Source organism: Sycon ciliatum, chromosome 5 (assembly GCF_964019385.1).
Source record: "Sycon ciliatum chromosome 5, ocSycCili1.1, whole genome shotgun sequence".
NCBI classification, from domain to species: Eukaryota; Metazoa; Porifera; class Calcarea; order Leucosolenida; family Sycettidae; genus Sycon; species Sycon ciliatum.
The window spans coordinates 29,516,967-29,534,969 of record NC_088647.1 but is presented as its reverse complement, the minus strand read 5'-3'; the positions used below and the strand labels follow the sequence as shown (position 1 = coordinate 29,534,969).

Sequence of the window (18,003 nt, the reverse complement as noted above, 5' to 3'; positions counted from 1 at the left end):
TCTGCGAGAAAACAATCCAACAAGTATATTAAAAAATTGAGCACTATTACAGCCTACATATAATGTATAATTGAACTCAGATGGAGAGCCAAGGATTAAAATGAAGAAGAAAGGACCAATGCAAAAATATATCCACCACTGGACAGATTTGTATTCTAGCAATTGCAAACGTTCTTTTCTGAGATAACCGGGGGAATAAACACCGGGAACCAGAAGCTACCTAAGAATAACTGGTGTGGAATAACTGTTGCAGCATCTACCTAATCCATTAAAGAAATCGAAGTACTGTGGAATAAAATACGTGAGATGTGTTCAGTTTATGTGAGAGTACTGTAAGATAGAACACGTCACCAAGCAAGGCAGCGGATGAGTGGAGGAAAACTAAATTCTCAGCGAGAAGTGTAGAAAAGGCAACTGACAATTATAAGGATGTACAACTAAGGGGTTGTGTTTATGTGTGTGTGTGTGGGGGGGGGGGAGGGGGAAGGGAGTAGCTATGGTCATTTATGTTATGATGCATACAAAAGTGTGAGCAGGTGACTGATGACAGGTGTCTAACAAGAAACCTTCAATACACAAAAATCTTCTGGCTTCCAAAACAGGAAACAGCTACTAAGCCCTCACTTGTCACGCAGATTCCTGCCGGGCCGTCCAGCTCTCTTTTTCCAAACTCAGCCAGTGGTGTGTATGTTTCTGCGGCATATACCTGCAGAGAACATGGACAACACTGGTGAGCGTACATGAATAACACATATTATAGATGGTTGATGCATGGTGATGCATGGTGATGCATGGGTGATGTATGGCTGATGTATGGCTGATGTATGGATGATGTATGGCGGGTCCATGAATGATCAGCAATTCATGTATGGATGATGGTATCAAGGAAGGTATGGGTTAGCATGGTTAAACCACACTGGAATATAAGCCACACTGGGGTATAATCCACACTGGAGTATAAACCACACTAGAGTATAAGCCACACTGGAGTATAAGCCACACTGGAGTACAAGCCACACTGGGGTATAAGCCGCACTGGGGTATAAGCCGCACTGGAGTATAAGCCACACTGGAGTATAAGCCACACTGGAGTACAAGCCACACTGGGGTATAAGCCACACTGGGGTATAAGCCGCACTGGAGTATAAACCACACTGGAGTGTGAGCCACCCTGGAGTATACGCCACACTGGAGTACAAGCCACACTGGAGTATGAGCCACACTGGAGTATAAGTCACACTGGAGTATAAGCCACACCGAAGTATAAGCCACACTGAAGTATAAGCCACACTGGAGTACAAGCCACACTGGAGTATAAGCCACACTGGAGTATAAGCCACACTGGAGTACAAGCCACACTGGAGTATAAGCCACACTGGAGTATAAGCCACACTGGAGTGTAAGCCACAATGGAGTATAAGCCACACTGGAGTAAAAGCCACACTGGAGTATAAGCCACACTGGAGTATAAGCCACACTGGAGTATAAGCCACACTGGAGTATAAGCCACACTGGAGTATAAGCCACACTGGAGTACAAGCCACACTGGAGTATAAGCCACACTGGAGTATAACCCACACTGGAGTAAAAGCCACACTGGAGTATAAGCCACACGGAGTACAAGCCACACTGGAGTGTAAGCCACACTGGGGTATAAGCCGCACTGGGGTATAAGCCGCACTGGAGTATAAGCCACACTGGAGTATAAGCCACACTGGAGTATAAGCCACACTGGAGTACAAGCCACACTGGAGTATAAGCCACACTGGGGTATAAGCCGCACTGGAGTATAAGCCACACTGGAGTATAAGCCACACTGGAGTACAAGCCACACTGGAGTATAAGCCACACTGAAGTATAAGCCACACTGGAGTACAAGCCACACTGGAGTATAAGCCACACTGGAGTATAAGCCACACTGGAGTACAAGCCACACTGGAGTATAAGCCACACTGGAGTATAAGCCACACTGGAGTGTAAGCCACAATGGAGTATAAGCCACACTGGAGTAAAAGCCACACTGGAGTATAAGCCACACTGGAGTATAAGCCACACTGGAGTATAAGCCACACTGGAGTATAAGCCACACTGGAGTATAAGCAACACTGGAGTACAAGCCACACTGGAGTATAAGCCACACTGGAGTAGAAGCCACACTGGAGTAAAAGCCACACTGGAGTATAAGCCACACTGGAGTAAAAGCCACACTGGAGTATAAGCCACACTGGGGTATAAGCCACACTGGAGTACAAGCCACACTGGAGTATAAGCCACACTGGGGTATAAGCCACACTGGAGTACAAGCCACACTGGGGTATAAGCCGCACTGGAGTATAAGCCACACTGGAGTATAAGTCACACTGGAGTATAAGCCACACTGGAGTTTAAGCCACACTGGAGTATAAGCCACACTGGAGTATAAGCCACACTGGAGTACAAGCCACACTGGAGTATAAGCCACACTGGAGTATAAGCCACACTGGAGTGTAAGCCACACTGGGGTATAAGCCACACTGGAGTAAAAGCCACACTGGAGTATAAGCCACACTGGAGTACAAGCCACACAGGAGTATAAGCCACACTGGAGTATAAGCCACACTGGAGTGTAAGCCACACTGGGGTATAAGCCACACTGGAGTAAAAGCCACACTGGAGTATAAGCCACACTGGAGTATAAGCCACACTGGGGTATAAGCCGCACTGGAGTATAAGCCACACTGGAGTATAAGCCACACTGGAGTACAAGCCACACTGGAGTATAAGCCACACTGGGGTATAAGCCGCACTGGAGTATAAGCCACACTTGAGTGTAAGCCACCCTGGAGTATACGCCACACTGGAGTACAAGCCACACTGGAGTATAAGCCACACTGGAGTATAAGCCACACTGGAGTATAAGCCACACTGGAGTATAAGCCACACTGGAGTATAAGCCACACTGGAGTACAAGCCACACTGGAGTATAAGCCACACTGGAGTATAAGCCACACTGGAGTAAAAGCCACACTGGAGTATAAGCCACACTGGAGTATAAGCCACACTGGAGTATACGCCACACTGGAGTATAAGCCACACTGGAGTATAAGCCACACTGGAGTACAAGCCACACTGGAGTATAAGCCACACTGGAGTAGAAGCCACACTGGAGTAAAAGCCACACTGGAGTATAAGCCACACTGGAGTACAAGCCACACTGGAGTATAAGCCACACTGGGGTATAAGCCACACTGGAGTACAAGCCACACTGGAGTATAAGCCACACTGGAGTATAAGCCACACTGGAGTACAAGCCACACTGGGGTATAAGCCGCACTGGAGTATAAGCCACACTGGAGTATAAGTCACACTCGAGTATAAGCCACACTGGAGTTTAAGCCACACTGGAGTATAAGCCACACTGGAGTATAAGCCACACTGGAGTACAAGCCACACTGGAGTATAAGCCACACTGGAGTATAAGCCACACTGGAGTACAAGCCACACAGGAGTATAAGCCACACTGGAGTATAAGCCACACTGGAGTGTAAGCCACACTGGGGTATAAGCCACACTGGAGTAAAAGCCACACTGGAGTATAAGCCACACTGGAGTATAAGCCACACTGGGGTATAAGCCGCACTGGAGTATAAGCCACACTGGAGTATAAGCCACACTGGAGTACAAGCCACACTGGAGTATAAGCCACACTGGGGTATAAGCCGCACTGGAGTATAAGCCACACTTGAGTGTAAGCCACCCTGGAGTATACGCCACACTGGAGTACAAGCCACACTGGAGTATAAGCCACACTGGAGTATAAGCCACACTGGAGTATAAGCCACACTGGAGTATAAGCCACACTGGAGTATAAGCCACACTGGAGTACAAGCCACACTGGAGTATAAGCCACACTGGAGTATAAGCCACACTGGAGTATAAGCCACACTGGAGTAAAAGCCACACTGGAGTACAAGCCACACTGGAGTATAAGCCACACTGGAGTATAAGCCACACTGGAGTAAAAGCCACACTGGAGTATAAGCCGCATTGGAGTATAAGCCGCACTGGAGTATAAGCCACACTGGAGTACAAGCCACACTGGAGTATAAGCCACACTGGAGTATAAGCCACACTGGAGTAAAAGCCACACTGGAGTATAAGCCGCATTGGAGTATAAGCCGCACTGGAGTATAAGCCACACTGGAGTATAAGCCACCCTGGAGTATACGCCACACTGGAGTACAAGCCACACTGGAGTATAAGCCACACTGGAGTATAAGTCACACTGGAGTATAAGCCACACTGGAGTGTAAGCCACACTGGAGTATAAGCCACACTGGAGTATAAGCCACACTGGAGTATAAGCCACACTGGAGTACAAGCCACACTGGAGTATAAGCCACACTGGAGTATAAGCCACACTGGAGTACAAGCCACACTGGAGTATAAGCCACACTGGAGTATAAGCCACACTGGAGTGTAAGCCACACTGGAGTATAAGCCACACTGGAGTAAAAGCCACACTGGAGTATAAGCCACACTGGAGTATAAGCCACACTGGAGTATAAGCCACACTGGAGTATAAGCCACACTGGAGTATAAGCCACACTGGAGTATAAGCCACACTGGAGTACAAGCCACACTGGAGTATAAGCCACACTGGAGTATAAGCCACACTGGAGTAAAAGCCACACTGGAGTATAAGCCGCATTGGAGTATAAGCCACACTGGAGTATAAGCCACACTGGAATATAAGCTGCACTAGAGTGTAGGCAACACTGGAGTATAAGCCACACTGGAGTATAAGCCACACTGGAGTATAAGCCGCACTGGAGTATAAGCCGCACTGGAATAAAAAGCCCCATCTGAGCCATCTGAATCATTTGGCACCAAATAGAAACATCTTTCTCATTTACTACTGTTGATTTGACCATCGTAGTATAAGGCACACCGGCTTCTCTTTGGATGTATTACTGCTAGGTGTGTAAACCACTTTGCTACTTCTGAAGTATGTTTACATTCATTGAAAGATAAATATGCATCAAACCAGCAACATGGAGACGGTTTCGGTCAGAGATTCAGTAACGTTACCTCAAACAACGTCCTCTTACACTTGCATAAACTGAATCCACCACAACATGGCACGTATATTTCAAGTACAGTAAAACCTGTCAAGGTGGTCACTCGGATAAGGTGACCACCTGTCCTAGAAGACCACTGCAACCTGGACCAAATGATACTATTTCCAGTCAATTGACCCCGGATAAGGCGACCATCTGGTAATAGAAACCACATTTTGAAGGTCCCTTGAGTGGTCGTGTTAGATTGGTTTCACTGTATAAATGGGCTTCGAAGGCATACTCCTATACAAGTACTTAAATTCTACTTAAACTGATTAGGCATTTCTCCAAATGTCAACATGCAAGCCAAGCATACAGTAAGAACACAGCCACAGCACATTCAAGACTTGGTTGTAGCATTGATGTGTGTCCACTGTATTCCTTGCTCTGTTCTCCAGACATTCAGCACTCCACACAGTCTGAGTATGCATGTACACTAGGTAAACCCTAAAGCATATGTGCCAGAGGTACCATTTTGCAAATCATGCTAGTACTAGTATTCATTGCAAGCTTACATGTGAGACACACTTTTATACAAGAAAATAGTGTAAGAGTAGAATGTACCCTTGTTTTTTGAACTGTAAGAGCTAATGTACTCTTGCTTTACTTGTACTCTGTGCATGCAGTGTACATCACTTTCTGTTTTCATATCAGTGTTGTCTGATGATTGTACTGACCATGAATCACAGACTAGCAACAAACTGACCATGCTCCACTGTTGTATATGTACTGGGTACTACTCTCTGCCTGTAGGTATTTAGAAAGAAGAACAGGACAACAAGCTCTCCCTTACCATAACACGCCCATTGCCATCATCTGTGACTAGAACATTGCCGTAGGCATCTGTAGTGACATCATGCGGTTGGCACAGCTGCCCAAAAGCGCTGCCCTGAGACCCGAACGAAGTGATATACTCTCCATCGACGGTCATCACCTTTTGCAGGAATAAAAAAATTAAACATTCACACACACCACTGTGGTGACAGCAAGAGTATAGATATAACAGGAGTGTAAGAATAATACTCCAACACACAGTGCATAGCTACTATCATTATGACTAGTGATGATAAGGTTACTGGTGTGCAACTGTAAAAACTCAAAACCTGAGGTAAAACATGGACCTGGCACCAAAATTTGATTACTATGTATGTATTTATTGTAGCACAGACACTGTTTGGTTTGTGACATGATGTATAGACATGATGTTTAAGAGTCTAACTTCACATCAGCCTATACACTCTTCCACTGAAAAGGACAAGTAACAGGCGAACATGGCCAACATGCACTTGCATGACGTACACATTCATTTCTGATTGGATGAACATTTTCCTGCCCGACCCTGTCTAGTGTATATTCCGATAGATGGGTTGTCAATACCAGTAAAGTCTCATGCTCATACAAAGACCTGTCCCAAAAATATGAAGCTGAACTTGCTACTGCTTCCATTGCTGCTGCTGTTGCTGCTGCTGCTGCTGCTGTAGTAGTTTGAGTAGTAGAAGTAGTTGTTGGCGTTGTTGTTGTTGTTGTTGTTGTTGTTGTTGTTGTTGTTGTTGTTGTTGTTGTTGTTGTTGTTGTTGTTGTTGTTGTTGTTGTTGTTGTTGTTGTTGTTGTTGTTGTTGTTGTTGTTGTTGTTGTTGCTGCTGCTGCTGCTGCTGCTGCTGCTGCTGCTGCTGCTGCTGTTGTTGTTGTTGTTGTTGTTGTTGTTGTTGTTGTTGTTGTTGTTGTTGTTGTTGTTGTTGTTGTTGTTGTTGTTGTTGTTGTTATTGTTGTTGTTGTCGCTGTCGTCTCTGTCGTCATCATCAATGTTGCCGTCGTTGTCATTGTGGTTGTCGTCGTATTCGCCGTAATTGTTGACGTTTTTGCCAGATTTACATGAAAACATACCTGGATGCGATGGTTGTCCTCGTCTGCAATTAACAACCTGTTGTGGTACACTGTGATGCCGCTTGGGTATTGAAATTGGCCTTGACCACTACCTTCTGTTCCAAATGCATATTCTGTCTCACCACTGCATGGCACAACCTGTACAGTACCAGTGTACATAGAAGAATATACACCTGTGAGTTGTTGTCTGATGATCGATTAAAACCGTGAAACTCAGAGTTACAGCAGAAACGCTTTTGATTCCTCTCAAGTGTGTGTGTAAACCTGTGAGATATGTAATTCATTTGCACACAACTTACAACTAGATTTGGTGGCTGGGCTATGACAGAGCTTTATGAAGCTTTCTAAAACACAAACATGTAGTGATGTACCGGTATGCCAATGGAACCCACATGCATATTCATACATACACACGCTCACGTCCACAAACGCACATGCACACAAACACACATATACACACACCAATGCTTGCACATACACGCACACACTACACTACACACACACACACACACACACACACACTACCCACGCACACACACACATGCACAAACACACACACACACACACACACACACACACACACACGCGCACACACACATGCTCGCACATACACACAGTGCACACGCACAAACACACACACCCACACACACAATCGTGTACACACCCTCAAGCCCCCACACACAAACACAAGCCAAATGGACCCGCCCACCCACACTCAAACGGCTCCACCCACCCACGTCACACCAATGCTCCCAACCTGCATACCAATGCGCTTGTCCTTTTACATGCTCATTTCCAAAGCTTGAAGGGCAAGGGATACAAAGGCATCTTGAGATGATGGATTGGCTATCGATCCATCCAACGGCAGATAACTTATACTGAAATCGACTAACTCTGGATGGACTTCGGGGAAATTATTCCACTTATAGGCTCACCACACATGTGTGAGTGGTTTAGGACATGGTGCAGAAAAGGGGTTGACAGTACTTACCCCCCCCCCCCCTCCCCAGTGAACGTAATACTGTAATACATGTATAGTAGATGGCAACACACGCAGTCACAATCGGGCTTTAGAGTACCCACCAACAGAACTAGCTGACATACCCATCAAACATGCACTCCTCCTCCCCCCCCCCCCTCCCCCTCCCAACACACACACACACACACACATGCACGCTTGCCAATGCATAATAATGTAACAATCGACTTCCATCCTAAAATTATCAACTGGGATTGTACTGTGTTAAGAGTATATGATTGATCTGCTGTTACATGATTGAAAAAAGTCCCACAACTTGATGCTGAACAGTGATATAGGCTAGTTCTATCTTTATGTATAGCACAGTACACTGTTAGTGGGTAGGAGAGGGATTTTACACAATACAACTGTACATGTACAGTGTGTACTGTCTGGTTATTACCTGAACCCGATGGTTCCATGAGTCCGTCACAGCAAGGCACTGGCCCAGTGCGCTGTGGTTCACTTGGACAACACCAGTTGGGAAATCGAACTCGCCAATTCCTGATCCACGCCTTCCTATGGTGCTGAACTCGGAGAAGTCCTTGTCAGTGATCTGCAGAGGGGGCATGGAGATGGACAGGAGAAATCAAGATGATTTAGAAATGGAAAATAAATTCTTTGGACCAGTTTTCGAGGAGACAAAAGGTTAATTCACGCTATAAGCAGTGCTAGTGCCACAGGCATTACCATGGAAGTGAACATGTTTAGAGTTAAAACGGGTGTGTAATTCCAGAATCGATTCTCTGCTCCGGTCATCAGTGGAATTTACGTAAATAAGGGTAAGCGGCCAATAAACAAAGGTTAAGTAGTCACGTGGTGATACAACAGACACATAAGAGTTGCTGATGAATGTGATAAAACTAAGTAAAAAGGCTAGTAAACGAGGTGGTGATTATACATGACAAAGTGTAGAAAGAAACACTCGTGTAAGGCTACTTCAAAGTAGTATATTCGTACGTGTGTGTGTGTGTGTGGGGGGGGGGGGGTGTTCAGGTGTGTGTGTGGGGGGGGGGGGGTGTGCGTGTGTGTGTGCAGGGGTGGATCCAGGGGGGGGGGGGTTCGAACGAACCCACTAGTATTGCAGTTGTCCGAGCGCCATGAAGGCCTGAGAACGCACCTCACGACCCGCCGACGTCGACAGCCACAGCAGCCCCTGGGGCATGACACTGTACTGCTCGCCCGTCGCGCCAAGACGCTTGGCAGTCACTAGGCTTCATGCCACCGATGTTGTCCGCCAGCTACCTTGTTATCTGCCCATCACCCACTGCCGCTGAAACGCTGGGAAGCCCCGCAGCATTCGCCCAGTATATCGTCGTCAGAACCGTGTCGACGGTACAATAACGCTGGTTGAAACAAACAGTTGGTCGTATGGTATTGCGTCCTCCGGATTGTCCCTTGACTCGTCTTGTCCTCTTCTTGCTCTGACGCTAACGGCGCACGTATCATATTATTACAGGGTGCGACAGAGCTCTCGGTCATTAAAGAAAATGTTGAGTCACCTCCACCATTACACCGACGCTGCATGCATGTCCAATGCGCGTCAACAGTACTTCACACTTTCCTTTTCCCGCGTTATCACCTCAGCTATGCCAGTTTTGTATGCGGAAACCCCCTATATAATAGCAGTTTGGTCTATATTTTTTAATATCGTCTACGGAAAAATCCTCGCAATGGGGATGGTTGTGTGCAGGAGGGTCTAGTCGGCTAAAGAGCGCAGTGTAATGGTGGAGGTGGCTCAACATTTTATGTCATCAATGACTCATCATTTCGTCATTGTGGGTAGGGTGGGAAAAATTGAAACCCCTTGGAAAATCCTGGATCCGACCCTGGTGTGTGTGTGCGTGCGTGCGTGCGCGCATGCGTGTGTGTGTCCCCCCAGCACAAGCTGCTATGGCTTCTGCTGTAGCATCGCTATCATCGCCTCCGGCGATGGGCGTCAAATGGTCAATGGTCAATTGTGTGTGTATGTGTGTGTGTTTGTGTGTGTGTGTGTGTGTGTGTGTGTGTGAGTGTGCATGTGTGTTCAGGTGTGTGTTTTTTTGTGGGGGGGGGGGCTGTGCACGTTGCCGGATGTGTCTGTTTCTTTGGCCTTAAATATCAATGTCGATAAGATAAAAATTCCTTGTGGCTGATAGGAACATCACACTATCTGACATCGGCGACATTGTTGTTGTGAAAGGGAAGGCAACAGAGGATTTGCCCCTATTCCTCTCTACCTTGGTTCTGTTGCTACACCGGTTTATTCGCTAAAAGAGAATTGCGCCGGTGCAATGTTGAAGCACACAATACCTTTGTGAACTGTGATGTGTTTTTGTGCACAAAACCTGTCCCTGTGCACCAAATGACATCTAAACTTTTCCTGTATAGCCTCCATCCTAGTGTATAGTACTGAGTGCTGGACTCCGCTGAAAGCAGACCTTGAAACCAAGCATTTCAACATGTTTTTGGCCAGCATTGCCCTGAGGGGCTAGGTCACCTTGCCAGAATGCCACACCTCCCAGATTTCAAATCAACTCCTGTTTGGACAGCTGCCCAATACAATGTACCTGTTTGGATGTGCTCCAAGTAAAAAAAAAAAACAGGTGATGGGATGCAGCTGCTCATGACCTCAAACTGCGGCTAAGGACATCCCCATCTTCTGTCGGTCTGAGACGGCTGATGGCAGAATGAAGTGGTTTAAGACGGTCATGAATTGGGGTTCTCCGTACTGACTGACATCACCAACAATCACGACACCCTGCTTCATTGTTTCGTTCAGGATTCTTCTCCAAATTCTGCTATCTTGCTTGCCACACATGTCTGGAGGAGCAACACATTTCTATCTCCTTGCAATGTAGCTCAATCCTGTGACCTATACCTGTTATCTGCTCTATAAGCCTTTTATCGCCTCTGGTCATGAAATGTCACAAGTTTAGAGTGTGTGTTTGTATGTGCGTGTGTGTGTGTGTGTTTGTGTGCGTGCGTGCGTGCGTGCATGCGCGTATGTGTGTGTAGTTCTATGTGCACTTGAGTGGATTGTTGTATTTGCACACGTTTTTGAGTGTGTATTCTGTGGTTGGGTGGTTGAGCGTGTGTGACTGTATGTTAGTGTAAGTGTGTGTTTGGGTGTTAACATGTGTGGACCAATGTATGAAGAGGAGAGAGTGTGTGTGAAATAACAGTGATGCTGCACAACAAATACAGGTTTTGCTCGCAACATGAGCCATTAGTTAGTAAGTGCTCATCATTGCAGCAAGAAAACCATTTCAATAAAATTGTATTACAAAGAGGTATTTACTTCTGTATGGGTTATAATGTGGGTATCCATTGAAAACATAGTTTGTGTAAAATGTACATGTATGTGTAATTGTATGTTGTTGATTACTCAGGGGTCGTCTGTAAACACATGTATTTACTTAGAGAAGTCTAACAGGCGTTTGTGGTGGGTTCGCCAACAAGGCGTTTCTAAAAGATACATTTCAGAGATCTGAGTGCATGCATACCATACCGCGTGTGTTCATGTACATGATGTAGCACTGCTACAGCTAGTACAGGTAGGCGTTGAGATGCACTACACTGCACTACACGCATCACAGCAGAGTAGACAGGGACACATACACAGCCATACGCTGTACTCCCAGAAACATGCGCTTGCATGCAGTGACAGGCAGCTACCAGCAGACTTGTAGGTGTGAAACAGGATCCTTGGGCTTGGTTTCAGGTTCAGGTGCACATGTAGACCATGACAGTATGACTTAGGTGCACTTGCATTACATGTACATGTGACCCTACAAGATTTGGTTCGTTATAAACGAAAACGCTGCTGTAACTTCGCTATAAAGGGTCAAATTTTGTATGGTTTCAAACAGGGACAAGGACAAGGGTTAGCTATATCACGAAATTCGTTAATATGCGAGTTCGTTATAAGTGGAGTCGACTATACTGTATATGTGTTCATAGCATGGTGTTTATTATGAGTGGTATTATCTGCATTTGGGGGGGGGGGCCTTGCTGGGGGTGGGTGGGTTAAGAACGAAACGCCTATTAGACGTCTCTAAGTAGATACATGTACATGAATTTACGGACGCCCCCCCCCCCCTCCCCTACCGTGTGCCGGTTGTCTCTTTTGTGTCTCTGGGCCTTTTTGAAGTTTTTCTGAGCAGCTGGCTTTACTGCATTGTTGATCAATTTTGCACGTAAAAGAGGCTACTGTTTACATGTAATCCTTACAACATGATTGGAACACCAAGACCATACCTGTAGTCGGTGGTTGTTTTCATCAGCAATGATCACTCGTTCATCATCTGTTACATGCACAGCTGATGGGAAGTTGAACTCTCCACAGTTTGTACCCTCCCGACCAATCGTCTGCTTGAACTGGCCATCAACACCGTGTATCTAAGTGTATTGACAAAAAGGAATACAATTTACAAATGTTAACACAACCATGCACCCATACATAGCCCAGATCCAAACATACATGTAGTAAACATTTGGTTGCAGTTCTATAGTGTGAATCTAGCGAAAAGCTCGTCCAAAAATGTCAGTCACACGTACACACCCAATGCGCTGTCGGCCGGCCCATTCCACTTGCACATCACCACCACAGCTGGCACAATTTAGTTGAGATATTGACTTTTCAGACCCTCCAGATAGCTTTTTGGTCCAACATGGTGACAGAGCTCATCAGTGGAGGTTGTTGATAATGGTTGATCAAGATATAATGAGTGATTGATGTTGTATAGGGGAAAACTTTCACACCTTCACACTTTCTCTCTAGTGTGGCATGCCCTGGCAAAAAAAGGGGTTAGGTGATAACCGAAGGTTTAACAGATGTGACAATACAAGTGTGCACTGTTTGGATATTCAGCACTCGTATGTTTGAGTGGGTATTGGCTACTAGTAGCACCTCTCTTTGTTTGTTGATTTTGTACCAATTCTAGTACTGCAGACGACCTGAAAGCATGTCCCAGTAACGCACACTTGCACTATCTGTTATCACCTAAAGCCTCAGTGTCCTATGGCATGCCACACTTCGATGTAGAAAGCGCACATTTGCGACTGTTTTACCCTATTATAACATTATCTCTTCACCCGGATCATCCACTATCACCAACCAGCACTGATGAACTCTGTTGGAGCAAAGCAGCTGCCTTCAGGGTCTGAGATATCAATATCACAATGGAAATGTCCTCGTTGCGGTGGTGATGTGAAATTGGAATGGCTCGGCCAAGAAAACATTTAGGTGTGGGGATGTCATTGGCATTCTAAGTATTTTGTGATGTACAATGATCACCTTTCTCCAGTTTGATGGTTTAGAAAACTGATCTGCAAGAGAAATGACATTCTGCTTATATCAACTTCTCAGCTCTTGTGTTCACTGGGCTTACAAGTTAACTGGATGGTGCAATAACGTAAAATTTAGAATTTTGAAGAATTCATCCAAGGGATTGTCTACTACTGTTTCAGACAGTCTTGAGCATCTTCAACCTGACCAATTGGGATCCTTATTTTTCAATTCTACAAATGCACACACAGACCCTCCTGAGCAGGTCATCCATCAGAGTGACATCTACATATACACTGTAGTTGCCAGATAGCAATGTACTGTGAGTTCAGTTACCTTTATTCTGTGGTTATTGGCGTCACAGATGATCAGGTCACCAGCTTTGTTGGATGCTAGTCCCGAAGGGCAGTTAAACTGATCTCTCCCGCTGCCCTCACTACCAAATGAGTACCTTGATTTGCGGATCTGTGTGTAATCACGCTGCAATACAGGAGAGCAGTAAGAACAACACCAATCAACACTAGGACCATAGAGCAGTGTCTGCTCTAGGATTGTAGGACAGCCGGGTACACGTGTACCTGGCGCAACCATTTCAACCGGGTCGGAGCCGGGTACACATGTACCTGGCGCTGTCTCACCAGCCGAGTGACATGCTTTAACTGGTTGGTTTATTTTAATTCGGACAATAAACGGGAACTAGGCCCAATGATATAAAGGCGAATGGATAAGCCGCATTTAGAAAAGAGAGGTCACTCAGGACAGGAATTAGAAAAGTACGAAAGAAGAAGAAGTATCTGACACTTACAAGCCATGTAGTCAGTTCTTTCAAAGTTCGAAAGTGTAAAGTATCAACCGGGTCACAGGTGACCCGGTACTATATTTTCAACCGGGTCCAAGCGCCGCCCAACCGGGTGGATTACACGGCTCACCCGGCACTGGAGCAGACACTGTAGAGGGAGAAATTTGTGATGTCAAACCTGGCTGTGTGGTCATACACTTCATACTTCGATTTCCTAATTTTCATTGGCCTCATGTTTCGTATAAGGAGTAGATGATGGGATATACATCACCCTAAGGCGGGGAACACATTTTTGACCATGCAACCCTACGAAAATTGATAAGAATGGGCAGCGCTATCAATCCTCCGGAATGTCCATGACAAAGCAGTTTCAAGCGCTACAATGACCACAACTCAACATTGATGCAAACACAATGGAGTCGGCAGCAAAACGAACGAAGGAAAGGACTAAACTAATATCATTTGTAGCATAACTAGTCATAATTATATACTCATGGTTTTGCCCTGCATATTGAAACTCTGACTTGAACACACACCAGTGTTGTGTGTATGTAAACTATACTCAACTAATACATGATGACGTCATACACGTACCACTATACACCCAGTCATGCAGGGTAACAGACTGTAGGAGAAATTTAATACACCGTCGCATAAACTTGTACTTGTAAAAGTAAGCCTTTAAAAAGTAGACCAACCTTCTGTGGTGGAGATGTAGCTACTACTGATGCTGCTGATGATGATGCTGCGGATGGTGATGCTGACAATGTGTTTCTGGGCGAGGTAGACTGATCTGAGGCTGACCCTTGTCTGGGGACTCTCACCGGTGTTTGAGCTGAGGAAGCGCTGGATGACATCATCGGTGGTGTTGCAGAAGATGCACTGCGTGGTGATGGAGAGGACTGGGGAATGGAGTCACGGTTGTGTGAGGTAGTTGCCGTCAGACGTTGAGTACTGGCACTAGAAGACTGTCTGGAGGCACGTGACTCCAGGGCAGCAATGCGTAAGTCCACTGCAGCCGAGCGTGAATCCACTGCAGCAAAGCGTGAATCCACTGCAGCCAAGCGTGTATCCACGTCGTTGGAGTTGAGTGAAGCGAGAGTCGAGGAGTGGGCACTGAGGTTAGTGACGACGGTAGAAATTCTCTCCCTCAATGCATCCATGCCGTTCACTTTCTTTTCCACAGCAGTCACTCGGGTGATCATTGCCTGCTGTTGTGTGGAGATCGTTTGGAGTTGAGTCAGAATGTCTGCAAACTGGCTCAAATAGCGATCTGCGGACTAGAGAGACACGTAAAAAAATAACACCATCCACGCACACACACATACACACACGCACACACACACATGATTGTATTCACACACAAACACACACATGCATACGCATACACACACACACACACACACATACACACCCACACTATGGATTATTATGCTCTGCGTGCACCCAATTGAAGCATTTCTACCTATGGATCTTAGAAAACACAAAAATCCCGTGGTGTGTAGTACAACGAGACAATTTCACAAATCAGAAAGAGAGCATTCAATTATTTTGCAAGGAAGAATTCAAAATTGACGGAGTGGTGCAGAAATCTCTGTATATTGAGTAGTACTAACTGGTCATTGCTATTATGGATTTAGGAGTCTCGTCCGTAATTATCGAAAAATTAAAAAATCCGTCCTCATGCAAAATTGTCTCTAACCCACCCACCCCATCTTTTCCATTAATATTTTGATTTATCCCAATGCCCAGCTGTAAAAAAAGAACTCCTGACCCCAGGGTCACTGACTGCACCTGTGTCAGGTATATTGTACTAGTAGCTACTGTACTAGTTTGTTTTGTTTCTGGTTTTTGTTTGTTTTAGTTTTAGTAGGTCTACCAACGGCCATGCACGTCCTACAACTACATGTTCATCATACTGGTGTTTGCGACATTACGAGTACAGTCAGTACACTGCAAAGCCAGTGCAACAACTGTATGAAAGTCACTGAAGTAAAAAAAGGTTTATGAAAATTGGGTTCGGAAAAATCTAAAAATTAAATTCTGCCAGCACTCCTGACCACCCAACCCCTTTTGTATGAGGACGGGGTTTTTAATTTTTTTATCACGGACGACCCCTTATGGCTCTGATCCACTACTTTATGTTTTCATGTTACCATTCTGGATAAGGGACCTATGCAAATCTATAACACCCCCCCCCCCCCCCCAGTTGATTACATAATTTCACTGGGCTACACTATGCATACATGCACTGCAGATGCACTCTACTCCTACATCTATGTACACGTCACATGGCTGATGTCATGGGAACAGCCAGTCACCAGCCACCATGTGATTTTCAATACAATCATCTTGCACACGTCAGTGTTTTGCCTTGTTGAAGTGTAACAGTCCAGACAGGGTGCGCCGCCTCCACTGATATATCAGCACCCTTATCATGTGTAATATAATGACATGCTGCACAGCCAGCTAAGACTTAGGGGGCGTTCGAATTGTCTTCATTTAACTGTTCGAACAAATTTTAAAAAGAGATTAATTGAGTTGTCCCATTAGAACGGTTTCTTTCATTTTAGAGTTTTTCAGTCGAATTGTCTTGGCGATGATGACGTCCGATCAGATCGACCATCTCCACGTACTACGTGACGTGAACTCTTCGCAACTAATCTACCCCTCCCATCGGATGAGGTTGTGGAGTTTCGAGGAGTTCGTTTTTCTGAAGAGGCCAATAAGGCCCACCTCTTCAGAAAAACGAATCTCCTGGAAAAGTCAAAGAGTGACAATTCGAACGCGCTCTGAGAGTATGAGTGTGTACTTAGGCAAAGCCAGGTCTAATGTATGCTCTGTTAGCTGCACCATTCAGGCATGCATCAGCCAGTATTTCCCATTTACATGTACACATTGCATGTATACCCAGCTAGGCTGTATGCTAACAGTACAGCACAGTGAGTACAAAGTCATGTTATACTATGTGAATACATCCTTACCATAGAGGGAAGTGAGATCTGCAGTAAGTGCATGTGAACATCAGCTGATGTTGGTCTAGATCCAGGATCATCATGCAGACACGACACGATTAGAGAATGTAGTGGGTGATCCGAGCCCAGTCGATCCAGATCTGCTTTGCGTCGGCGACCCTCCGGAACTGATCTCCGCGTTCCATTCTCCAGCAGAACAGTAGCTTCGGTTGGGGAAGGCGGTCGTCCCACAAGCAGCGATAGCATCACCACTCCTAGAGAAAACACATCCAGTTTTTCGTCGTATGTTGTGCCCACTTGCAGGCTCTCTGGCGGCATATAATAAGGCGTACCGGGGCACCGTGTCAGAGTTGTCAAGTCTGCACCTTGACCACCGTGAAGAGAGCGGGCCAAACCTACATCAGCTATCTTGGCTCTCCCTGCCGTGATCAAGATGTTGTGGGGTTTCAAATCGCGATGCAAAATGTTCTTGCCGTGTAGAAAGCGCAAACCTTCCGCCGTGTCGACAAGATACTGAAGGCTTTGCGCGAATGGCTCTCTTGGAACAACTCCAATTTGATCACCAAGCGAACCGGCCATCAGTTCTACCACTATACACGGAGATTGATTGGGAGCAATGCCGATCCCGAGCAGTCGCACAATTCTTTCATGCTGCAGTCGCCGCATGACTAGGCACTCAGTGCCGAATCGCTGCAGAAGAGCTGCACGCCCGACATTGCCCTGTTGGAGTAAAATACTATGTAAGACCTTCACAGCAACAGGGAGACCCTCCAACTCACTTGTATACACAGTGGCATCCGAGCCACGGCCTATCTCGGGTTTGTTCAGGTCAACTTGGACGCATCCCAGCCAAATTGAGTCTGGGACACCAAGTATCTCTTGGAGCTGAGTCTCAAAGTTGAACCTTGCCATTGCATTATAATAGTGTAACACACAATCGTCTTGCTCTCGCAACTGTG

At 45.8% G+C, this 18,003-nt stretch overlaps 1 protein-coding gene across 1 annotated transcript in view; it reads right to left on the bottom strand.

Annotated features, from left to right (window-relative positions):
- The window catches only part of LOC135816975 (uncharacterized), a 30,015-nt gene extending 12,012 nt beyond the window's left edge, over window positions 1–18,003 (bottom strand). The window contains exons 1-7 of the mRNA XM_065330079.1: window positions 17,054–18,003; window positions 14,768–15,349; window positions 13,607–13,750; window positions 12,241–12,381; window positions 8,405–8,557; window positions 6,984–7,121; window positions 5,893–6,033 (exon numbers count right to left, since the gene is read on the bottom strand). Of these exons, the coding sequence (XP_065186151.1) occupies window positions 5,893–6,033; window positions 6,984–7,121; window positions 8,405–8,557; window positions 12,241–12,381; window positions 13,607–13,750; window positions 14,768–15,349; window positions 17,054–17,956 (2,202 nt within the window). The 5' untranslated portion in view covers window positions 17,957–18,003. The remainder of the gene's footprint in view (window positions 1–5,892; window positions 6,034–6,983; window positions 7,122–8,404; window positions 8,558–12,240; window positions 12,382–13,606; window positions 13,751–14,767; window positions 15,350–17,053) is intronic.